This window comes from Kwoniella dendrophila, chromosome 3 (genome assembly GCF_036810415.1).
Source record: "Kwoniella dendrophila CBS 6074 chromosome 3, complete sequence".
NCBI lineage: Eukaryota > Fungi > Basidiomycota > Tremellomycetes > Tremellales > Cryptococcaceae > Kwoniella > Kwoniella dendrophila.
In genome coordinates, this window is record NC_089478.1 from 426,150 (window position 1) to 450,693 (window position 24,544).

The 24,544-nt window shown below is 43.3% G+C and overlaps 6 protein-coding genes across 6 annotated transcripts; 2 read left to right on the forward strand and 4 right to left on the reverse strand.

Moving 5' to 3' along the window:
• Positions 1-4,550: 4,550 nt before the first annotated feature.
• On the reverse strand, positions 4,551-8,683 carry L201_002474 (uncharacterized protein; the record flags this gene model as incomplete). The annotated part of the gene is made up of 11 exons (XM_066218250.1): positions 4,551-4,601; positions 4,749-4,909; positions 4,963-5,082; positions 5,139-5,213; positions 5,284-5,292; positions 5,348-5,960; positions 6,006-6,647; positions 6,689-7,818; positions 7,870-7,998; positions 8,047-8,512; positions 8,564-8,683. 11 exons carry the CDS (start codon positions 8,681-8,683, stop codon positions 4,551-4,553), a joined length of 3,516 nt encoding a protein of 1,171 aa, XP_066074347.1.
• A 465-nt stretch (positions 8,684-9,148) lies between these two features.
• L201_002475 (uncharacterized protein) lies at positions 9,149-13,642 on the reverse strand (the record flags this gene model as incomplete). The annotated part of the gene is made up of 6 exons (XM_066218251.1): positions 9,149-9,166; positions 9,227-9,806; positions 9,860-10,721; positions 10,809-12,247; positions 12,327-13,170; positions 13,279-13,642. 6 exons carry the CDS (start codon positions 13,640-13,642, stop codon positions 9,149-9,151), a joined length of 4,107 nt encoding a protein of 1,368 aa, XP_066074348.1.
• A 1,270-nt stretch (positions 13,643-14,912) lies between these two features.
• L201_002476 (uncharacterized protein) lies at positions 14,913-16,867 on the forward strand (the record flags this gene model as incomplete). Its single annotated transcript, XM_066218252.1, has 4 exons — positions 14,913-15,262; positions 15,316-15,949; positions 16,000-16,362; positions 16,415-16,867. 4 exons carry the CDS (start codon positions 14,913-14,915, stop codon positions 16,865-16,867), a joined length of 1,800 nt encoding a protein of 599 aa, XP_066074349.1.
• Positions 16,868-17,030: 163 nt separating this feature from the next.
• Positions 17,031-20,759, reverse strand: L201_002477 (uncharacterized protein; the record flags this gene model as incomplete). Its single annotated transcript, XM_066218253.1, has 14 exons — positions 17,031-17,206; positions 17,261-17,316; positions 17,373-17,461; positions 17,555-18,392; positions 18,512-18,570; positions 18,621-18,745; positions 19,028-19,136; positions 19,197-19,351; positions 19,521-19,785; positions 19,849-19,899; positions 20,050-20,316; positions 20,375-20,436; positions 20,506-20,601; positions 20,654-20,759. The coding sequence occupies 14 exons, from the start codon at positions 20,757-20,759 to the stop codon at positions 17,031-17,033; spliced, it is 2,454 nt and encodes an 817-aa protein (XP_066074350.1).
• A 449-nt stretch (positions 20,760-21,208) lies between these two features.
• On the forward strand, positions 21,209-22,848 carry L201_002478 (uncharacterized protein; the record flags this gene model as incomplete). The annotated part of the gene is made up of 7 exons (XM_066218254.1): positions 21,209-21,316; positions 21,366-21,473; positions 21,604-21,782; positions 21,826-21,920; positions 21,976-22,034; positions 22,091-22,181; positions 22,235-22,848. 7 exons carry the CDS (start codon positions 21,209-21,211, stop codon positions 22,846-22,848), a joined length of 1,254 nt encoding a protein of 417 aa, XP_066074351.1.
• Positions 22,849-22,961: 113 nt separating this feature from the next.
• Positions 22,962-24,174, reverse strand: L201_002479 (uncharacterized protein; the record flags this gene model as incomplete). The annotated part of the gene is made up of 5 exons (XM_066218255.1): positions 22,962-23,143; positions 23,196-23,574; positions 23,643-23,723; positions 23,780-23,865; positions 23,961-24,174. 5 exons carry the CDS (start codon positions 24,172-24,174, stop codon positions 22,962-22,964), a joined length of 942 nt encoding a protein of 313 aa, XP_066074352.1.
• Positions 24,175-24,544: the final 370 nt, after the last annotated feature.

Here is a 24,544-nt window from a genome sequence, read left to right on the forward strand (position 1 = left end):
TTTAGATGTGAATGGAGTATGCACTATGGAGGAGACAGTTTGATGTGATTCAGCATTCATGCATACTTCTTACTGGAGTCTGAGCGTATACCATCTCCTCTGCGGAACTACGCATTCTTATATGCACAAATTAAATACCTAAGCCTTTCTGCACCTGATTTAAGCGTCGCCCACAATGCAGCATACTGCACCAGACCTCGAGCAAAGGGCGTTATACCAGTGCATTGATTTGTGATTATTATTTGTTCAGATTGCATGATTGCCCAGCTCTTTCACCACCAATTAACCAAGGCCAACTTGAAATCTGGTGAGGCTGTTTGTGGGACATTATACTAAGTGAATTTGGCTGAGATCAAAATTTTGCTAGGAATGTTTATAGTGATACAGCTATATTTGAGCTCAAAAGGGGGTATCAAGATTTGGACACGGATCATAATCAAGGTTGAGGAAACTTGTCACCCCTTTTCTGGATCATGCTGCTATATAGAATTTGGTACGATCAAAAATTTGATAGATAAGTATATAGTGATGAACCTATATATGAGCTCAAAAGGGGGAATCAAAATCTGGATGTGGAGTGAAACAAAAATTCTGGCGATCTGTTTATGTGCTTGAGAGGTGTCGTGATGGTCGACAATGGATCTATGAATATTACTAGAACTTAATATTGTACTTAAAGGTTATCAATGATAAAGGTCGTTAGAATTAAACAATGAATAGATACAACTTATAAGATGGTATGATTAGTAGCGAGAACGGGTAAAGATGCCTAGATTAGAATGAATAGGAAGAGACAAGAGTAATGTCGAGTAAAGTAGATATGTATATAAAATCCTCTGAAGAAGGCGGAATCTGTATTCCCTCTTCTTCAGCAAAAGTCGACATCATAGTATCTTGCATAACGATTTCTGCTTCACCTCCAATTTATTGATAGCTATTGATGATAGCTACAACTGCCTTATCAAAATCTAGCTGAGTATTAGTTCTTATTCTCTCGAAATTACTAAAGTATACTATATCATTGGATATAAGTGAAGCACATAGTAAACCTCCCGTGAGAATGATGCTGCGAGAGCTGAAGAGTGAGAGTCACTCCTCACTCTGCATGTCAATCATGATTGCTGAATATAGTTCCTCAACGTGTAGTTCATTCGACTTGTATCACCTCGTTATCCAGTTGCACATGGCTTTCCCAAATCCAATAAAGCTTTGCAGACAGCTACGTGACCTCCTAATCCACCCTCAATCAGAACAGCTTGTGACAAATATGTTCCACCGGCCCAAGCATTCAGCCCAGCCTCGAAAACCTGCTGACCTCAAGGCCAATTGCACATCAACAAACAGAGACTGTAAGTGATCAATAGGATATTTGTTGCGAGGATCAACAGAGTTGGTGTTCAATGCATTTTCACAAATGTCATACTATTGCTTTGGATTTCTATTTCATAGTTTTGTCAAATTTTCGACTGGTTACAATGTAAACCTCACGGTCCAAAGAACAAATGGCAACCCAAATTGAATCGAAACGTCAAGAATATTGTCATTGTTGGGGATGCGGGGTTTTTCGTCTTCTAACGTTCGTCTACCATGTTTGTATATACTTGGCAACGCATGGTGTTAACATGTCACTGAGAACAGCCGAGCAAGGTTCTGCAAGGATGACAGACGCTGTAGCGTTGATGATGTGTGAAATAGTGAATTAGTTAATGACCATCTACTACAGCATAACATCAAGGATTGCTGAAGTCATTGAGTGTTGAAAGCCATTTTAAGTTAGAAGCTCAGATCTAGGAGATACATGTCATATCTGTGAAGTGTAGCGATATAAGATAAATGCATCATAGAGAAAGAAGAAGAAAGTAGAAATAGATACAAGTATAGAAGGTACTGAATACACTGGGGCGCTTAGTTCCGACAATATCTACAAGTATTGAATCAAACTATAACGAGTCTACAATCTATTATTCAATAGGCGCAAAACACAATACCATTGGGTTCAACCCATTCATTGGTACACTTCTACGCCAGGTGATGACAGTACAGATGTACGCAGGATAGCAAAATCAGTCAAAAGAGAGGGAGAATCAAATGTAAAGAAAAGGATCAGTATATCGATGCGCTTAGTTCCGACAATAAATTATCGAAGAGTGCACGTATAGGTCAACTGTGCCTGGTCTGTGCTTTCAACAACAACGATAAATTGCTACCCGCCACATCCTCGCCCACAGCGCTGAGAGGCGTAATTTGAAGAAGATCTGCCCGTAATTTGGTCTTGTGGATTGCCTCACCAGTCTACAACACCTTTACCTTTATCTCTTTACAGTCTCCTCCAACCGCTGATCATCCTCAGCGTTATCACTGGAATATCGACACGTTGTGCAACCAAACCTTTGTTTTCATTTGTAGCATATCTGCAAGAAACATACTTGTACTCCACGATGTCTCCTAGATAATAGTATATAGCGCATCACTTCTATGTAAGGCTCAGCGAGATTATCGAGTTCATGTTAGTTATTACACATACAAATGTTCCTGTCACGATGATCTAAGACGCCTTCAGTGTAGAATGTCAATTCATACGACGGGACTGCCAGAACAGGCGAGAAGTAATGGAAATAGTTAAGGTATGACCGATATCGTTGAGGCTTGAACGATATCGTCAAAAAGAAAGCGAGATACTCAGCTCTGGTGGATTTTAGAAGGGACAATAGGAGTTGTAGCTTTGAAGAGATACCGAAGTACGAATGATATTGCTTGTACCAACAATAGTATTTAGAGACAACAATAGAAAATTCATAGGGGAGCTAAAAGATAGTATACAGAATGAGTGATGTACATATATATTACTAGATCCCAATGTCCGTGAAAGAAGTAGAAGTTGAACCAACGATATCTTCTACCATTCAACTGTATCTCTGACGCGTGAACGATATCTTTGATAACTTGAAGATATCGGTGAACGGAACCAATATTCCATATTACGTAACTGTAATCCTTGTCATTGGCAAAGGCCGACATGATAGTTCCTTTGCGCGAGTCTGCATGAGATTCAAAATCCTTTGAAACTCATAAAATGACTCCCAATTTCTGTGATCCAGAAAAGGGGTGACAGGTTTCCTCAACCTTGATTATGATCCATGTCCAAATCTTGATACCCCCTTTTGAGCTCAAATATAGCTGTATCACTATAAACATTCCTAGCAAAATTTTGATCTCAGCCAAATTCACTTAGTATAATGTCCCACAAACAGCCTCACCAGATTTCAAGTTGGCCTTGGTTAATTGGTGGTGAAAGAGCTGGGCAGTCATGCAATCTGGCAGACTTGCCTAGCTAGTCCATTTTTGTCATTTTGGCCACCACTGGTAAACCTCCACGACACGCAACTGACAATTACGTAACCTCAACATCCTGCCGGTTTTTTCACTGTTGGTCAACTTCACTTAATTATCATTGAACAACAAAGGATATCCTTCTCATATAACGGATATTCTTTGCAATTGGTGGATATCTTTTGTGAACTACGGATAACCTTGGTTGGTCCAACTTCTACATCATTCAACATTAGAATCACTTCAAGAACATTGAAACACTACGCGCAGGACAATATATACTTAATTATTCTTAGAATTCATAACTCTTTCCCTTTTTCCTTATGAATTCTCTATGGTTGTCTCTCTACTATTATTATTGTACAGAACCGATAATTGCAATAGCTCAGCTCACCATACTGCTACAACGCCTATTGTCCTAGTTTGCTCTTCAGACGCTGAGTGTCTCGTTCCCATCTCAAGGAAATCCTTCAGTGCAAAGGATTTTACTTCATTTCCCAAGGAATTCCCTCATTCACAGTAGATATCCTTTCCTATCGTCGGATATCCTTCGGTCTAGACTCATTCCCTTATCTTAATACTGGTCACGTTGTATGAATCGGGCCTTCTAGCTGAGGTATCGCTTGATCATCGTGACAATTTTCCAATGTTCTTTGCATGTACAAGAAGTTGCGCAAATCTGGAAGTCTACAATATGCATACAGGTGTTAGGTGCAACCGAATTCTAAGACTCGTACTAAGCAATCGCTGCCGTACAAGAGGCCCAGGCAGTACACATGGGTTGCAACTCGCGCCGATAACGCGATATCAAGATTCATGCATCATGAAGAAAAGAGGTAAAAGAGAAATAGATACAATTATAAAAAGGTACTCAATACACTGTTGCGCTCAGTTCCAACACCTGTATCTGTGATCTGTATTGATTACTTATCTCTTGTATGAAAGCCACAGATGTGCCCAAGTTTTGCATGCGCTAGTATTTTGAGCGGTCTCTCTGTCTGTACGATTTACCCGGGTGCTTATAGTTTTCCTGATGTGCAACAGATTGCGGTTTGTGTGGGGTGGCAAGTCGAAGCCAACATGATACAATGCTTTGAACGCATACTCCATACATACTGAGCGATATCATACAACATGAAGAAAGCAAGGACGACCAGCGGTTGTAGTAACGTACCCGTGACCATCTTTTACGAAGTCCAGATAACTTATATGAATAGCCACTATCCGAAAGTTTGCGAAGAACGAGTAGCCCTTTTCTGTTTGCTGAGACGCTGTATATCGAATATTAGCATATGATACAAAACAATAGTAGGATATGATTGAAGCGGAAGCGATGGTGTTTGTGACATGAGGGACGATGGAAGAAGCACGATTATTGTCTGCTTGAAGGTCCGCGGTGAGAAATTCAATAAACTTACCCAATCGTCTTTGTTTGTAGCGAAACGATCGAAAAGCGGTTCAATCTTCTCCGACGCCTTTCGCTTACTGATCTTGTTCTGATCGGCGACACGGAAGAAGGTGGGAGCTACTTCGGAAAGCCATTTGGGTTCGATCACTGTAACTTGATGCATATATTCCTCTATGCGATATCGGTTAGTGGATTCCTTGGGACGGGAAGCTGATTAGACGTACTAGCAGTGAGAACCAATTCGTAATACACACACCACTCTGGCGGTCTCTGAAATATAGCACTTGAAGGATGGATACTGACAGGCGTACCTTCGACAAGGGTCTTAAAGCCTTCGGTTGGATCTGCGATGGTGTCAGCTACAAGGCTACAAGGCGTCAATTACCAAAAGCATACTCACCTTTCTTCGCGGCATTACGGAAGAACCCAGAACATATTGCCATTCTGACACGGTTGTAATTGGTACCACAAGAAACTGATCAAGTTAGCTATATTAAGCTGCATGTCAGACTCACCTAAATCGTGCTTGTATCGATCCATAATACCGATGAGTTCTGTTTGATACCAGTTAGTTTTATGTATTCATGTAACGGATGAAGCTTTACTCACGTTTCCGAACATCCTGTGCGGTTTTCATCGCTCGGGTTTGGATGAAGTTTTCGAAGCACCAGGGATTACTGAACTTGGAAGCCTTCCACCCGTTGTATACAGCGAGCAAGGTGAGGAGGTCCCCTTCCGGTTGATGGAATTTAGCCTTCTTGGCATCCGCCTGAGCTTGCTTGTCTTTCGGTCGATAGTACACTTGACCACCTGCTTGAAGCATCGCAACGATAGTCAGAGCCTCCTCGGAACAACCGTAATCCACCGATTTGATAAGCATCTTGGATAAAGGAGGGTCGAGAGGGAAGTCGGCCATCTTTCTACCGATACGAGTAAGTAGACCTTCATCATCTAGTGCTCCCAGAGCGTACAGCTGTTCTAGAGCGGTCAACATGGTAGCAGCAGGTGGAGGATCCATAAAGTCGAAGCTGATTAAATCGTTGATGCCCATGGCTTTTAAGGTAAGAATTGTCGAAGCTAGGTTGGTACGTTGGATTTCAGGAATAGGATTGGGAAGCATTTCATTCCTATAGGCTATTTCGGTATAAAGTCTGTAACATTTACCTGGACCGGTTCGGCCGGCACGACCGGATCGTTGACGAGCTTGTGCTTGGGAAATAGGCTTCTCAAGTCAGCGTTACTCAGTAGGATCATGACTTACAGTTACAATCAGGGAGTCCATACCCAGCTTAGGATCATATGCGTTTTGTTTGGCAAATCCCGGATCGATCACATAGTAGATACCATCTATAGTGATACTAGTTTCGGCGATGTTTGTAGCGATAACAACTTTACGTGCGCCGGGAGGAGGAGGTTCGAAAATACGAGATTGCATCTCGGAAGGAAGAGCAGCATAGACAGGAAGGATGATAAGTTCCGGTACTTGAGGACCCAGAGCTTTCACTCGCTCATATAGAACCTCACATGCAGTATCAATTTCCTCTTGACCTGTCAGGAACAGAAGAATATCACCAGCAGGTTCCATGAGATGAATTTGCAGGATAGTAATAAGTGAGGCTTCTAGGTAATCGGGCTCTGGCTCTTTGGTGTACAAGGTTTCGACAGGGAATGTTCGACCGGGAATGGTGAAAATAGGACAACCCCAGAAATATGTGGCGAACTTGGCGGCATCCAGAGTTGCAGATGTACAGATCAGTTTGAGGTCTGGGCGCCGCTTACAGGCTTTTTTCAAGAGACCAAAAAGTACGTCGGTGGCGATGGTCCTCTCGTGTGCTTCGTCTAACATCAGTACTGAATATTTCGAACAATCAGGGTCGACGAGCAGTTCTCTAAGAAGCATACCATCGGTCTACAAAAGGTCAGCGTGACATCTAACTAGTTATGACTCACCATATATTTGATCTTGGTCTCCGGACTGGTCATGTCTTCGAATCGAATTGTATAACCAACTTCTGCACCTAATCGACAACCAACTTCCTCTGATACACGCTTGGCCACGGAGACTGCAGCAACCTTACGAGGCTGTGTACAACCAAGACGACCTCTTTCTAAAAATCCTTCTTCGGCTAGGTATTGAGCCATTTGTGTGGTCTTGCCCGAACCGGTATCACCGACGACGACTAGAATTTGATTCTGGTATGTCAGCTCGATAGTCAATCTAGATGTACTTACATCTCGTACAGCTTGCACCAACTGATCCCGTAGCTTATAAATAGGAAGACTTTTTCTCTGTTCTTGGATACTAAGAGAAGTGATTTTACCGTAAGAGACGACCTTGTTGGCTGCTTTCCAAGCAGGTAACTGTGCAGCTTTTTGCCCGAGAAGATTACCTTTGATATCAGAGGCGAATTGTCTTTCATTTTGATTCGCCATCGGATCGAGCCATGGTTGATTGATTTCATGCGATTCAGAGTCCGCTTCTTCATTGGCGTCCAATCGCTTCAGATCACGACGCTCTTTAGCAAGTGAGGCTCCAGCTAAAGCAGCACGATTCATCGATCCATCAGGGGCTTTAATGATTTTGACGGGCGACAGTTCGAGTGTAACCTTAGTTTGACCAGAAAGGAAGGTGGGTTCAACTTCATTAACTTCAATATCTATATCTTCGTCTATTTCGTGATTCGAGGCTGCTGGATTGAGATCTTCATCTAGATCGGGATAATCTGACGCATCAACAACGCCACTAGCAATGAGTTGCTTGATCTCGAAACGCTCCGGAGAGGAGAGGCGCTTCGCATTGGATCCTTTTCGCTCATCAACATGGATCGTGGGCGTGGAGTTGCTACCAGTAAGAGTACGAGTGGCAGCACGACGTTCTTCGTCGGCTATTTCTTGAGGGGTTTTGACACGGAGATGAGGGGAGAGATCAGCACCAGTATGTTGGTCAACATCTTTCATACTAAGGCCAACCTTGGTACCGGCTATAGACATAACTTTGACCTTGACTCGTTGACCTCTTTTGACGAATTCACTGGCAGACGTCACTCGGCCGTTGATGATACTGGAAACGTGCACCATGCCTACAACAGGGTTAGCTGACTGCGCTGAGCAAACATAACTATTTGACTTACCTTCCGTTCTCCCTTGGACACCCTCCAGTGTGACAAATGCACCAAAATCTCGCACATTGGATATACTTCCATTATATATCTTATAGAGGACCGGACGATCATCTAAGCCTGGTCGACCTCTGGGCTGATCTGACACCCGTCCACCGTAACCGTTATCTCTTCCTCCACCGCCATAACCATTATCTCTTCCACCATATCCGTTATCTCTGCCATTTTCTCCATTTCGCGGTCGTTTTGAGGACGGTTCACCATCTAAATAATCTTCTGCCGAAGCTCTATTACGTCTTGATGCAACAGCAGATAATTGAGCCATGGTATCATCAATCGTTAAAGATTCGGGAAGTTTTTCGGATGATGGTTCTTTCACTTGTCGACTTTCAAGATATTTATCTGCTGTTGTCCAATCTTGATCCGGCATAGACAAACCAGGAAATTTCCTGGATTGAAGGGCTTTCTGTTCATCAACAAGAGCTGGTCTACCAGTTGTTTTACCATTTGCAGCAGCAGCTTTAGCTTTTGCCGCTTTCCGTTTGTATTTAGGGTGCATCGTTACAATCAATCTATCTAAATTCTTGACAAACCATTCGGGAAAGTCGGCACCTATATCGCCAAGTTTGGCTTGGAAAGCCTCTGGGGTCTTACTCTGTTCATGAAGCTAATTTATCAGCCAGATTCGTTGAATACATGAACTTACAGCTATTACAAATTCGGCCAACTTCTTATCCTGCAATTTCGTATGATTAAAGAGTTCCTGAGAAACTCGGGAAACGAGCGATAGCAATTCAAGCTTATAAAGCTCTTTGTCCGTTGACATGGCTCGAATCAAGTAAGGTGGAGCTTCGTAGTGAAATATAGGGGGGTGAAGACGCTGAGAGTATTTGTGATAGATTTGATTTGAGATAAAAGGTTGAGAATGATACAAAGTAGATGTGAAACTACAAGACGTGAATGCTACTTATGCAACTTAGAACACTTGAATGAACTATCGTAATACTCGCTTATCATTTGCCACCGTAGCACGTGGCAGGGTCATTATACACGAAAAGTAATGCCACATCATGCGTATCTCTACCGCCTGATCCCCCCCAGTGATTTGTTTATACCTCATATGCAAAAGTGAAGCCAGATTAACAGGCAAAGCACTCGCAATTGATCAATGTGCATATCTCAATCGTGTATGCATGAAACATAAGGGTTCACCTCATCAAATTACGTGTCATAATTAGGGTATATATCGTTACATATCAAAGCGTCCGTAATGTCCAGAAGTTAAGGAAGTTTAGTAAGAGGGGGGAGCCTGATGCAGTTAATAGGTTAGTCAAGATCTCCTGGGATGTAGTAAAGGATAGTGACTCACAGCACCAGGGGGTAAATTTCCATGACCACCCGAAGACGTTATGGGGCTGACAAGTTGATTTCGTGAAGAGCTTCTTCTTTGATGTCTTGAAACTCTTCTAACAGGATCATGGGCGGCTACTTGTCGGACGGGTCCGGTATCTACCAGTGATACGCCTCGTTGAGAAGGTCGTCGAGATCGTTCAGGGTCGGCGTAGACTACATTGGAGAAGGTAGCTGGTTCGGGCGAATTATTTTGAGGAAGATAGTTAGATGGTAAGATTGGTTGTTCAGCATCGTCTTGATATGATTCATTAGGGTAGGCGTGATAACCATGGCCGTAACTAGGATCATCGCTATTGGCTCTTTCAAGGGTGTTTGAACCACTTGATTCTGCCGATCCAGAAGAATGGTCACGACCTAATGAGCCGCCTCGAGCGGGTGGTAGAGCTAGCTGAGACATGCTGCCTTGATTGCCTTCGGAATGAGGTACCATTTGACTCATAGATTGGAAGCTTTGAGATTGTCGGAATAACGGGTTACTTTCTGTTGTACCGCCAAATCCACTATAAGATGTTTCACTAGTCGAGACTACCGAATATCTATTGGATTGAGGACTGTGATTATCAGCTTGGTCAAAAAAGGTTGCACTTACCCTTTAGGAGAGCTTGTCCTTTGTACCACATCATAATATTGAGAATCCCTTGATTCAGTACCATTTCTCCACCTTCTTTCTCTTTCGAACTCTACCCATCGTTTCATAACAATATGACTTGAATCGAAAGTGCCTTCTTTATCACCATGTGATGCTTCTTTAGTTTCTCCAGCGATCTTTCTAGTTTCACCCCAGGAGAAATCGTCCATATGCCAATAGGCATAACCAGGAAGAATTAAATTCCAGACTGGCAAGGAGAGAAGATACATTAACATCCAACCGACATACGCGACCTTTCTTGACGTGATGACAATCAGAACACCGGGTAAACCTAAAATAAAGGCAAGCAGAATAAGTGATACCGTAGGTCGAGGCATGTGGGTGACGGATTCTGGAATGATGGCGATAATTATGATATAAAGCGTGAAACTGATAGCAGCGGGTAAGACCAGAGTACCAATAAGATCCATGAAGACGACGAATTGCATGGAGAAGCAGAAAGTACCACATAAATCTCGGACCAACATTAATTCGAATAAGTTGTGGACGGTTGAGTTGATCCATCGTCGTCTTTGAGATAGGAGGATTCGGAAGGTGTCAGGTACGATTGTCTTGCAGACAGCTTGAGGACAGAAGACCATCTTTCGTTTGGGGAACGTCTTCAACATGAGAGTTGACAAGTATCGATCTTCTCCTAATAATAACAGGTTCTTCTTGTGCAAGGTGTCTACTACATTTTCCGAGTAATGTTCACAGATATCTGGATTGGCCAAGATAGGGACCCAATATCCTCGATCCCCTTTTGGTGCCTTGATTCTGTACATACTGAAACAACCTGGAAGACAAGTCACACCACCGAACACTGATTCGAAAGCCTTCGTGAGATGATGGGAAATATAGTACTCAAAGACTGACGATCAGCAATGCTCAACCCTGTTTGAACACTTACCTTGAATCATAGTAACCCAAGTTTCTGATTTATTGGCGATCTTGGTTTCACCACATAATCCCATGATCTCATGGTCGTTGACCATACAAGCGTTCATTCTAGTAAGAGAATCTGGAAAGACTTTGGTATCCGCATCTACACATAAGACCGTTTCATATCGGTCAGGAGGTATACCGGTACACCTCCATATCGAGTTGAAGAACTCGTATTCGAAGGTAGTCATTCTTTCGTCAAACATGACTTTTTGCAGGAAACTCATTAAGACAATTTGAGAATCACGTTTTCCTCTGTTACCGGGTTTGGCGTCGTTGGCTTCAAGTGGATTACCTGTTTTAGCGACCAAGACCATAGGCACTCGTTGTTGTTTTGAAGGTTCAACCGTTTCGGAGTCGTAATCGTAGAAACCGGAATACACTTTGGCCATATTGTGACGTTTGTGACCATCCGCAATAGCGACATATGAATGAGCTTCCACTTCTTCAGCTGGTATCACAAGTTCTTTCATCATCCCTAATACAATATCGGGTGTATACTGTTTGGATCCTGATCCCCTGACCATACCATCACAGATAACCAAGATGAGTTTGTGTGAGTTGGGATAATCGGTAGTAGCGAGAGAATCGAGAGTGGTCCTCAAACCTTCAATGGACTCGGAATAAGCGGTTACCAAGCAAATTGAGTGAACAAGGGGGAATCTGAAAGGTTCGAAATCAGGAGCAGGTTGTGGAACAACGTTTCCAAGAGGGAATGGACAATTTGATGGGTTATTATTCATCGATTGATCAGATAAGGATTGATGAGATTCGTCTCTGAATGGTAAAGATGTTGAGCTTCTGGAATTTCGTAACATTGGTGATCCAGGGGGAGTTGTTTGCATACCGGGAGCAAGTTTTCCTCCGTATACGCTTGAAGCTTGTCGTCGAGAGTCGGCGAGACCATAAGCGGTGGAAGGTCGAGAGGCGGATACCAACATAGGTTCGGCTTTACTGAATCTTGAAGTAGTGGGCAGGAATACGGTTTTTCTTGCATTCCCACCAGATCCGTTTTTATTGGCTGCATTTGGTCTAAGATATCCAGGTGCAGCTTTATAGATATCGTCCGTCCAGTTTTCGATTTCTGCAGCTCGTTTCATTCTTTGTTGATAACTTTCACCTTCGAAATTACCTAATCTCCAACTCAGGAACCAACCAAAGACCACAGCCATACCGAACTTGATCATAACAGCACCTAAAATGAAAGCCAAAGAAACATAAAGGACAATGTCTGAAGCCATACATCCGATAGAGATACCATCAACGAAACCAACTTGGATAATATCGGTTAAACATTGAGCGTATTGTTCGAGTCCGTTTCGTTGCACAAAAGCCGTGATATCTTTACCGGCGAAAGTTTCGTTCCTCTTCTTGATAGTGTCGAAGAAAGATGGGTAGCTGACTTGACTATTGTCAAGCCATTGAAGAAGGTTCATATCGATGACAACACTGAACGTTAGCAATACCCATGATATCAGAAACTCACGATTTGTACACCGCTAGATTCCGACTTTCGTTCTTAACCCTATGCCAAGTGTAATAGACTTCTGCTGTTGGCACCAAAGATTGGAAAGAAGATCGAGCTTTACTGGTAGTATGACAATTGTTGGAATCTGAATATCCTGTCAAGTTGGCAGGCGAGGTTCCATTCTGGTCATGTGAATTGCAGGGGAAATACCAAGCCATTTGATCTCCTTGATGGGTGATACCGGTACCACTGGCGGGGGTGATAACACCAAGACAGTGACGATTGACATTTTGAAACATGAAACTGACATCTTTTCCACCAGCCATGTACTCATCCATGTAAAGAGGACTGGTGGTACCATTGAAGACTGTACCTGCCGCAGGATGTTTCCAATTACCAAGGTCGTAATCGTAACCGTTAATGATGAGTGAAGCATTATCTGCTGTTCCACCGGGAAGTCGGAATTGGGTATTACCACAAACTGTTTGGGTGAAACCGAAAGTAACGAAACCGACGATGGCCATCAAAGCCGCGACAATCCCAACGATACCCATTTTTTCTCGCCATGCTCGTTGAGCTTCTGGAGTTCGCTTGCCAAAGACGTTTCGAAGAACAAAACCGGGTACAAGGAAAGTGAGAAGGTAACAGTAGACCATCCAAGCATCTTTAGGCCCAGGCGCAAAGTTTCCTAAACAGCCAAACTTTTCTTCCGAATCTCGTGTTGAACCGGCACCAGCTCTGTTGGATTGAGCGCCGGTTGGTGGTTGACGGGGTGTAGCCTGGGAAGCTCTTCTTCTGATTGTAGCTCCTCTTTTGAAGATATTCAAACCGGATTGGTGATCTGTTTCGTCGGTATCTCGAGCTAGAAGTGATTTCCCACGACGAAGGTTTGCACCTCGTCCACCAGCGTGATAGGGTTGATTACCGGTAGCTAGAAAGTCAGCAACCATCTGTTACAGAGGGAACTCACAACTTGGCTGAACGTCCACCTGATCATCTGTTGCATGTTCTCGATAATGCCAGAGTCTATGTCCAGGATCAATTCTTTCCCTTTCTGGTCTAATCAAGCTCTTCTTCCTCCTCATATCTGCACCGTTGGATGCAGAGAAACCTTGAACATTCTGAGCTCCAGCATCAACATAACCATCATTATCATAACCTAAAGTTTCAGCGTTATAACCTGATGAAGTACCGGATATGGTTGTTGTTAAAGAGTTTTTAGATGGAAGGTTTTTGGCGGGCGGCCGAGGAGGCTGATCTTCCCTGCCGCTGCGTCTGGACGGAGGCATATCCTCCTTGAACGATACGTTTTGGTGTGGATTTGGTCGTGACATAATGATCAAAAGTTGTTGTCGACTAGATTGGCATGTCCGTTGTACTTGTGCTGTGAATGTCTGAACCTAAAAGAACCACTCAGTTGGCTATGGTGGCAAGACAAAGGAGGCAACGGCCTTACAAGGTATATGTTCAAGTATGCTTACGATACGGTGAAAATCTGTTCACTACTACTTTATCTATTATGATATCAATCTTGTAATCTTGTCTAAATGCTGATGTGATATTAAAGAGATCTTTGACTGTTGGAAAAAAGTAGGGGTGAAAGCAAGGTAAAATTGAGGCTGTGTTGAATGAAAGGGCGCGATTGATCAAAAGAACAACGCGAGAAATTGGGTGTTGAACAAAAAGACGAAAATGACTGTAATTTGGTCTGGCAAGTGATGAAGACTGTATAGATGATCAAAAACCACACGGCATATATTGCTGAACCTGTCAATGGTCAATGCAGTCTGCAAAACAATGAAAACGGTGAAAGGTGATGAGATTGAAAGATTAGGTTGAATTGAATGTTCAAAAATGGCGACGAGATAATAAATAAAGAGTGAAAAAGTCAAGTGAAAAAAGGGTAACAGCAGACACAGTGTAGTAGTGGTAAAATAAACAACTAGAACAAATCAAGGGGTACGGTAATATACAAATAAGGGCAACACTGAATCAAATAGGAATTCTTAGTTTCTCATTACAAAAATTTGTAATAACAGCCTTACCTGATATTTCGTTACGGGAAACCAAACAAGGCACGTGTTCTCTTTTGATTTTTTCATTTTCTTTACTTCTCTGGTTTGATGCGGTATGTTTAGAGTCATGACCCCTTATTGAGCGCACGAGCACCCTGTTTGAAGTATGTACATACGCGGTCCTAGCGCACACTTTTATAGTATAATACGTCATTTCGATTACAACTTACTGATGTACTGTATATATATACCCTTTTAGGCGTGCGACAGACATCCATATACTGTACGAGTAGGTGCGATAATATTAATATTGGGACCCCACAAATGACAATCTAATACACATTAATCTTATGCAGTACGAAATGTTCGAATTTTACAAGTTAACTGTTTTGGTATTCTGTCCCCTATCTCTTATCGTATACTGTGCGCTTTTCCCATGCCCATCCAAGTATCATTCTATACTTCTTAGATCCAGTTGATACGCATCAAGCACTCCTCCTTACTCATTTCTGTGCTGAAAGGTTCCAGCAAGACGAGCTACACTAATGACTGCATTCTTCATTTCCCAATTCCTCTTGTCTTATTAGTCATGCCAGGAAATCAAGCGGTTCCGCATCCAGATCGACCTTTCTCACCCTCACCACCGAGAGAAAATCGTCATTCCGCATCTAGACCTCCTTCTTTACTATTTGGTGCACCTCCCATAGGCACAGTCGCTTCCTCTGGGAGCTTCAACATCTCAGGTCTCCCTTCTACTCCTCGATCCAATTTACCCAGATCTTCCTCCAACGAGGATGTTCGTTATTTCAAAGCTGTGGATTATGGCTTCGCATCTCATACGAGACATGAAAGCGAGCCACAAGCTGCTTATACTACACCTGCGACGCATGAGCCATGTAGAAGGACTAAGGGTGATTACGATTTAGGCCACATCAGAAGGTGAGTTTGCCAAGATCGTCTGCTATCGCAGATCGCTGACATCGTCTTGTCAGCGATTCTGAATCCTCGACGACATCGTCTGCATCGCCACCTTTAGGAGCGACTCCGATCCTGTCCGCTATCTCACCATCAACTCCTCCTCGAGGTCAAGATATTTCTGCTGAAACGCCTACGAGGTATGGGAGCCATACTCGATCGCCGAGTACGAATGTAAACACCAAAACGTTTCCTGAAATCCCTGCCTCGCCCAAATCCTTCAATAGTGGTTTCAGCTCTTCTTCATCGTCTTACGGAAAGATGTCTTCTTCCAGGTCTTTCCCTCGACTTCATCAACCGACTGTCATTCGGCGTGCTTCAGGTCGTGGGTTGGCCTTTCTACCGCCTCCAGCTCATGCTGTAAGTCACAGTTCCAACATTTATCATCAACAGCAGTCGCCAATGGCCACCACCCGAAACGATCGACATACATCATCGATTGCAAGCCTGGAACACATTCAGTATCAAGCCGATATGCTGGACCTAGGTCGACCTATTGCAAGGGCTTCAGAAGACAACCAGTACGATAAATTGATATCGATTAAATCGTCTGACGATGGGCACATCGTCCGTCCGGACTCGTACAGTGATATACCCTTGCCTTCATCCCGTGAAAATGACGAAGCGTTGAATGAAGTCCAATTAGCCTTTGTGAGTTCTCTCTCTATTGCATGAGATGATTCGCTAATGAAATTATAAAGACAACCGATCACAGTACAAGCATCGGCGCAAATACCTACGACCCAGAATCGTTCAACACCACTTCGCAGGCTATATCGGATTATCTGCCAGATCCAATATCGCATGGGTTATTCGAAGTGGATGAAGAAAGCTCAGGTTCTGATCTATCTCCAGCTAAAGCTCAAAACACGGATATTGAGGAACGACCTTCGAGAGTCGATGAATCGCTTGTTCCTACTCCTAATATTGCGGAGAGAATGGCACAAACGTCATTGATACGGTCAGATGTTATGTCAACAGCAGAACATCCGGATACATCATTGCTTGCAGATAAGCTATCGGCACAAGACCAAGGTCCAGTAACTACGGAGGAAAACGATGAGGTAAGTGGGCAACCCATCATGGCAAGAGATTTTTCGCTGACATGACTTGTAGCTACATGACGTTATGTCGTCAACAGAACCGGCAGATACCATCAACTCTAGCCCGTCTTCTGATACCGTTAAGCCTCATATACCCCACAAAATAGATACTGAACAAGCCGCACATCTATCATATAAAGCTCGACCGGGATCTACGACGTACGGAATTAATACTCCTTCTGCGGTAAATGAATCTCGTCAAATCACTTTGTATGCCAATTTCGATCGATCTTATCCATCCTCGAGCCCTATACCTCAGTTAACAGCTTATAGGGCTGAACTTGCTCTTTCTTGGGGCAACGCTAAAATCTTGCGATGGGTACCAGGTAGAAAATATGTTCCAGACTGGAATCTCAAGTTAGTTGCAGGAAGCCTTAACGATCCAGTAGTAATGGACATTCGAGCTATAATCAAAGCTGTTGTAACAAAGATACCTTTTCTCTGGCGCTTTGCGTCGTGGCTGTAGATCTCTCATCTTGTATAAAACAGTTGTTCATTAGGTTGTATAATGTGTATTCGAATTGTACAGATATCATCTCATGTATAAATCGTTACATGTCATAAATTAAGGTTTCTTATATCTTATAATACGTATAATGTTATCTATATAACTATCTACTTAAAAGCGTTCAAGAAAGGAATTTTTCCAAGCTTCGTTTGGTTCCCTCATCTGCCTTGTTCCAGTATGGACCTAAACCTGCTGCGTGAGCTTGGTTTAAAGCTTGCATGATATAGCCTTTCAAAGGTACCGAATAGGCGGGATCATTGTCTTCTAATGTCGTTCGACGATTGCCTTCAGGGGTACCTATACGCGAAACGATGTTTAGTTAAGCCATACGAGGAAGGATCAGATATTTACCTTGGATTTCGGACCATTGAGTAGAATGTTCATCTTGCCAAGGTCGAAGTCCAGTTCTGTCGAAGTGATCAGAAGGTTTGCCTCAATCTTAGATTTTGCACGCGAGACTCACTCGATTCCGTTAGGATCATCTTGAGCGACTTGTACTTCACCAAGAACGTCAAGGAAGATATTCACTAATCGCATTAGCTTGCCTCTTACCTATGTAAACTTACTAAATTCTCCATCAAATCTATCTAAAACATGTTGATCACCCTAGTGGAATTAGCTTTATCATTTCCAGGGGAAACTCACTGTTGTCAAGAGCGCACCAGCTCCCATAGCTACGGCTTTCCTCATTCTCGTTTCACCAACATAATCGAAGTTTCTCCAAAGAGCATCTAAAACCTCATCTAATAGTTTCAATCCATCCCTATTTTGCATTTTAGCAGATTCTGAGAGCAATTGAAGGAACAAAGTGGGATTGAGCATGGCAATACGAGATAAAATCTCCAAGTAGGCTGCAAGGATCATGCCTGATGCTTTGTCGTCTTCTAAGGCGGTAGTGATATGTTGGAAGATACCGGAATGGAGCAGCAATGGCGCAAGATCGGTCAAAGGTGCAGTCCGAACAAGCAATGCAACAGTGTTGAGGATTCGTTGAATGGCATCAGCGTTGGGTTTACTGGCAGTCAGAGCTTTAGCGAAGGTAGCTGTGATGGGTTGTCCATGAGACTGTATAATACCTGCAGCATCGAGCAATAGATATGAGTCCAGGAGGGGTAAAAGTTTAGAGAGAAGATCCATATTTTCACCTAACATTGATAAAAGGCCAGGGAGTAATCGAATGAGCCCAGTTTCTTTGGTAGGTTGATAAGGTGAAGCAGCGTTCCAAAGTGCGGTTTGCCATAAGATTAAGCCATCTTCTTCGAAAAAGTCTTTTGCGGGGGGTTGCAAACTTTCCTCAATCAGGGGAAGAACGAGTTCCATAAGATCACCAGAGGTAACTTTCGCCGCAGATACCAGCTTGGTAGTAAGTACTACAAGAGATGCTTTGAACAACCATTCGCCCTCGAGCCCTCCAGCGCCGTGCCATAGAACCGGGACGGAATGAGCAAGTTTTGGTAAGAAGGGCAGAATTTGATCCCCAACTCTTTCAATGACAACACCTATCGCGTCGTTGACATATCGTTTCCCATCAAGGGTGGCGGCTTCTCCTAGCAATTTGGTCCTTGACAAAGTTAGCTTATGCTAGAAAGGATTCTCACTCACAATTCTTCGACACTTTGTTGGAGGTATGGAATAAAATAATCGATTGGTAATTCCCACAACTATCCTGGAATTAGCATAAATTACGGACGTTCTTGGTGGTCTGACTCACATCGACGCTCTCCTTGATCGCGATGGCAGCGCTCAGTTGAACTGCTTTATCACTGCTTTCACCTCGCTCAGACAGCAGGTGTAACAACATTTGCCAGACTATAGGTAGCTTGGCAGTGTCTTCGTCTGCACTGACCCATTCACCAATGAGCCAGGCAACTCGCCTCTTGACGATTCGATGTCTATATATCAGCAATATCCTTGAGATTATCGACTTACAATGGTTGACCATTTCCGATCCAGCTAGCCATTCCGTTCAAGAGAGCATTGAAATCAACGCCCCCATAGCCTGCTATTGACCTGCTCAATCTTCCTAAGGCGCAATAGACGGCTTCACGCCGCAAGATTGCAGGCAAATCGTTTGGAAGTACAGCTGAATGTCAGCGCGGTCTGATCAAGGTGACTTACATTCGGTCGTGGCAAGCAATTTGATCATCTCTGGTTCGATGACCTTGTGTTCTTTTGGTATGTTTCGACATGCGTTGTTCAAGGCGATCAAGACTCGTTCAGCACAAGGCTACAAAGTGAATGAAATCAGTACCTGTAAAACAGAAAGCCGATACTGTATGAAACTTACCCTAAACTCAAAAGCCCATGCTTCCTCGTCAAAACTCTCCCCAACTAGCCATTCTTCTGGTTCATCTTCCAAAGCCTCCAAGTCCGTTGAAGTCAAAGGTAGAAGCTTGTCAACAAGAAGATGGAAAGCCGAAAGGATGAATTGAGGTGTGAAGACTGTCGTTAGCGATGCCGGACATTCATATACTTACTATCTGGATGATCATGAGCGAGAATGGGAAGAACATCCTTGAAAAGGAGAAGGCCAAGAAGTAAGAACCTCTTGGGATAGGGGCAATAATCAGAATCTAACTGTCAGCTACGTCTTATTTGCTTTTTCACTTACCATCATTTGCAATAGCTCCATCAGATCCAGCAACCACGCCTCCCACTTCTCCCCACCACCATCCGACACCTGTCGTTACACCTTGAATCTTGCAGAACCCTTTAGGATCAAGCCCGAGCATGACCCTCCACCATTTACCGATTGCTCGCAAGTGTTTGGTCAACGACTTGATGAGCTTTTCAGAATGTGATTGACCCACAAGTCGAAGACGGTGTGCCTGTATGATGGGAGCATGATGGACTGAATGATGCACGAGGGTGTTGATCTACAGCAAGTGATAAGCGAGTGTATTATAAGGGTTCTAACACACAGTTGACAGAAAACTTACCCTTTGTAGTGCTTCTTGAGTTTGTAAGCCTTTCGCTCGGGACCATTGCCACTGACAAAGACGGGCCAAGATCCTATTTCGTGAGCTGGTATTTTAATGAACCTGAACTTACTTGAAAGAGTATCGACCAGCTTCTGCCAAAACCAAATCCTCTTGACCATTCCTCTCATGATCCCCCCATACACTCAAAACTCTGCCTACAGGATCTGTGAATATATCCTCGAATTTTTGCATAACTAAAGCACCATGTGAGACCTTAACCGTGCGCCATTCCTTGATGAGAGCATTGATAGTCCAAAGAGTGTTGAGAAGGACAGTACTGGTCGACGAAGAAGAAGTAGAAAGATTATTGAGATGAGCTAAGCACGTAAGGAGCGGTTCAAGGAGGAGCTGAGGAAGGTTTTGCCATGTTTTGGGGTACTCTATTCGAGCTACAGCTACAAGTAGACCAAGTTGAGGACGAGCGATCTAGCCGGTAATCAATGGTCAAGATTGATAAGATCAATGATGTTACGATAAAGCTTACAGACAAATCACTTTCTTCCAAAAAGCTGAACAATCTTTCTCTAATTTCAGGTTTTCTAGCATCTGGGACGAGTCTATGATTGTCAGCTTTGGTCGCTGACGACAACACTCACGCTTTGCTTCGCCATTTACTCTTCAATTCTCTAGCAGTGATGACTGAAGCCATGTGTCGTTCTTGCTGAAGCAAAGATTTGTCCGCGGCCAGAGCATGCAAAGCAATAAGGAATTCTATGTTCTTGTCAGCCTGAGCTAGATGACTGTTTCTCCACAAGAAGCTTACCTGGTTCTTTAAACAATTCTGTGAAGGTCTGTTGGTCTCGCACATACCCTTCGTTGGATGAAGGATTGACCAGAGCATGCAAAAGCATGCGAAGATCTGAAGACATCCTTGACCAGCTTTCTTCCACAGTAGACTGCCAGTCAGTCTGTAGCAAGTTTTTGATATTTGAGATTGATCCTGACAGCAAGACAAAGACAGAAACAAAGGTTTGATGAAGCACTGTTAACCATTAACCTTTTTCCTTTTCCTTACTTCGCTTTCGTTTCAGTGACGATCTTTAATTTTAGATATTTGGAAATTACTACGTGTCAATTACGTAATCAAGAATCTAGTGTTTTTATCATAATTTCTGATTTCTTTGAAATCATCTTTTTCCTGGTCAATTCCATTTCTGCATCTCTGTCAATATAGGAAACGTCAACCATCATCTCGATCTTTGGTCTGTGATCACCTCTTTCGTAAAGGCGAACACTCTCTCGACAACGACATCATCCTGGGAAACTCACTGTGCTGATCCTCATATCACTGGTTTCCCTTCACCCATCGCCATCAATCATGCAACTCGATTCTCAGCCAGAAAGCTCTACTTCCAGCTTGGACAACAAGTCAATGTTCCATTCAAGGGTACACATTGAAGCTGGAGATTTAGTCATCGCCTATATGGTGAGTTTTGAGGTTTATACTATGAGTCTCATAACTTACATCTTTGAAGTCTAGAGATAATTTATCCGCTGTCATTATTACTCCTGGAGAGGAGATACATAATAAGTTCGGACGATATAGTCACAATGACTTGATAGGGCAAAAATTCGGTACAAAAGTGAGTCAGCCTGGTCATGAATACAAGCTTATAAAGCCAGCTGCATTCCCCACCACCTCATTCAGGATATATACACCTGCTTAGACCTACGCCTGAATTATGGACTTTATCACTTCCTCATCGAACCCAGATTCTTTACCTTCCGGACATCTCATATATAACTATGCGTTTAGGTGTACGAGTAGGCGGAAAGGTAATAGAAGCGGGAACCGGAAGTGGAAGTATGACACATAGTTTGTCGAGGACCGTTGGAAAGTCAGGTCAGGTCTGCTCATTTGAGTATCATGAGCCTAGATTCGAAAAAGCTTTGTACGTCGATTTACGGTTTGGCATTCGCTAACTCATCTTATAGGGAAGAATTCAAATCCCACGGTTTAAACAACGTACGATTACAGCATAGAAATGTATGCAAAGATGGATTTGGTGATGCTACAGGTGTAGAAGCAGGTATGTTTTAACATCCTTTGATCGTATAGGTGGTATACTAATCTGATTTGAATAGTATTCTTGGATCTTCCAGCACCTTGGGAGGCTATACCTCATGCCATGAAGACCTTACGAGTGAGTATAAACCGTTGAGCTTATATAGTGAGGATGTTGTGCTCACCCCCGCCTAGCCTGATATCATCACAAAAATATGTTGCTTTAGTCCTTGCCTCGAACAAGTATTAAAAACTGTTTCTACCTTACGCTCAGAAGGTTTCGCTGGTAAGTCCTGTTCTGTGGTCCCCGTTGATTCAGCAACTGACCATGTGGCATAGATATTTTCACGCAAGAGGTCCTCATTCGAACACACGAACTTGTAACTCAAACTGATCCGGATCATCTGGGCTCCGTTTCGTCCATTGTTAATCGATTGAAGGCTCATGAGAAACGAAAAGTGGAAAGAAGAGCAGTACAAATGAAAATGGCTAGAGATAAAGCGAGGAAACAGAAAGAAGCTGAAGCTGGAGCTCCCAATATGGATCAATCCGAACCTGGATCAAAACGAAAGCTAGACGCTGATGGAACGGCAAATGATGTCCAAACACAAGATGTTGCGGAAGAAAACATTGAGGATCAAGACAATAATGATGCAACTTGGATTGATCCAGAAACTCAATTAGACAAGATCGTTATCACGAAGCCAACAGCCGAAATGAAAGGTCACACTTCATATTTAACGTTTGCCTCATACTATCCCGAATCCATACGAAATGCTCTCGCCTCTCAAGATAATGGAAAATCCGCTATGGCAACCCCAAGACTTGCTGAATTGGCAAGAGATGGAGCGGTTAGAGCTGGATCGCAAGAGACGGAATACGGTAGTGATGGTTTAGATGAAGTGATGGGCACATTGACAGAAGAACAGATGATTGCTCTTGCAGGAAATTAGACATATTGTATGCATATATCCGATCAACGCGTAGAAAGGCCGGATATCGTACCTGAGACGGGAGATATGAAACACTAATGTTTGAGTTGATGAGAACAATATATAATATGTAATCAGAACTGACCTCTAGCTACTAATCCAGGCAAATTGTCTTGCAACCATTTGGCTGCATGGCGAACTCGATCAAAGTCCTCCCTTTGAGCCCCGACCATCTGGGCGATATCTTTCCAGTCTTGAATCCTGGGATCGGACTTCAGCTGGTTGAAAAGGGATTGCTCTTGATTCATCAGGAGCGCTGAGTCAAATCATCAGACATTGGCTGCTTTACGTTGTATCACGACACTTACCTGTAATGTTACCCCTTATGGTAGCAGATAAGACGCTGCTGCCGGTGCCTCTACCTCTAGGAACTTGGGCGCTTGACTGACTGTCGGGATTGCTTCCACAATTACCACAGACTGGGTTATCTTTATGACTTATCATTTGAAGTGGTGTATCTTCCCTTGAGCGGGTGGCTAGATCTTGTGTTGCCTCCCGACGAGGGTGTTTGTAGCTTCTACCGACAAAGGATATGTCCTCGTCCGTATCGCTATCGTTATCGAGGGAATCTCCAATTTGACTTTTTCGTTTCCGTATGACGGCGGCCGAAGGGATTGTATCTATACTAGAGACTGATTTCGCGGAGGTTGGGATGGGTGGCTGTTGTCTTTTTGTCGTCAATTTCGTCTGCAAAAGCTGATGTGATCAGCTTGCAACACACTATACATCTGATCACAAACGGTACATTTACTTACACCTTTGTTACTTGCTTGAGCAATTTTCCTGCTTGCTGCACTTCCCAAAAAAGTTATTTCGTCGTCCGTTCCTTCGCCATGCTGTATGCCGGGGTGGTGGTCAGTTAGCTGGTGTGGAATCATAACAAACCACCTACAATCGTGTGATCTTCGCTGATGGGACTGGGCGAAGTTGCCATAAAGAGGGGTTCATTTTTGGTGCGTTCATTGGGACCGGGGGCGCCTATCAAGGGTGACAATATTAGCAGGCATACGGTTGTGGATTGAAAACACCAAATGGAGCTTTTCAATTTCCAGTTTAAAAAAAAAGAACCTCACTTGAATTGTCCGAATCTGAAAGAAAACCTTGAAGCTGACGAGAGGTGGTATATTGAACTACCGGCCATGATTTCCAGTCATCAATTTCAGGTTCCGAACATGAAGTCTTGTGAGCTTGTTGGGTGGGACTTTCGGGAGTAGAACTCTTGATAGCTCCTGTTGGTTTCTGTCTTTCGGTACCTGGTGGTGTTGGAAGATGTAGTGTAAGAGGCATGTTCGAGGAATTATGGAACCCAGATCAACCAAAGTAGCTGTCTTCTCGAGGACTGATTTTGAGGTATCTATCTGAAAGGTTAAGATATAGCTTTAACCGTGATAGCATGGATATGTTCGATGATCAGCAACAAAATAATAACGGATGAGGCGGTGATATGATCGTATCGAAACGATGTCTTCAAAAGAAAGTTTTGCAAGAGGTCCTTCAAACAAGGATGATCGATAATGATGATGATAGATGATATTGTATGGGCCCCTTTCCGACCTTGTCATATTCTATCTAAAGGAGGTATTGATATGCAGTACTAAGCATTTTGTCTGTGTATCAGCAGCCAAGCGTCAGCAGATTGATCAGCGTTGACATCCTT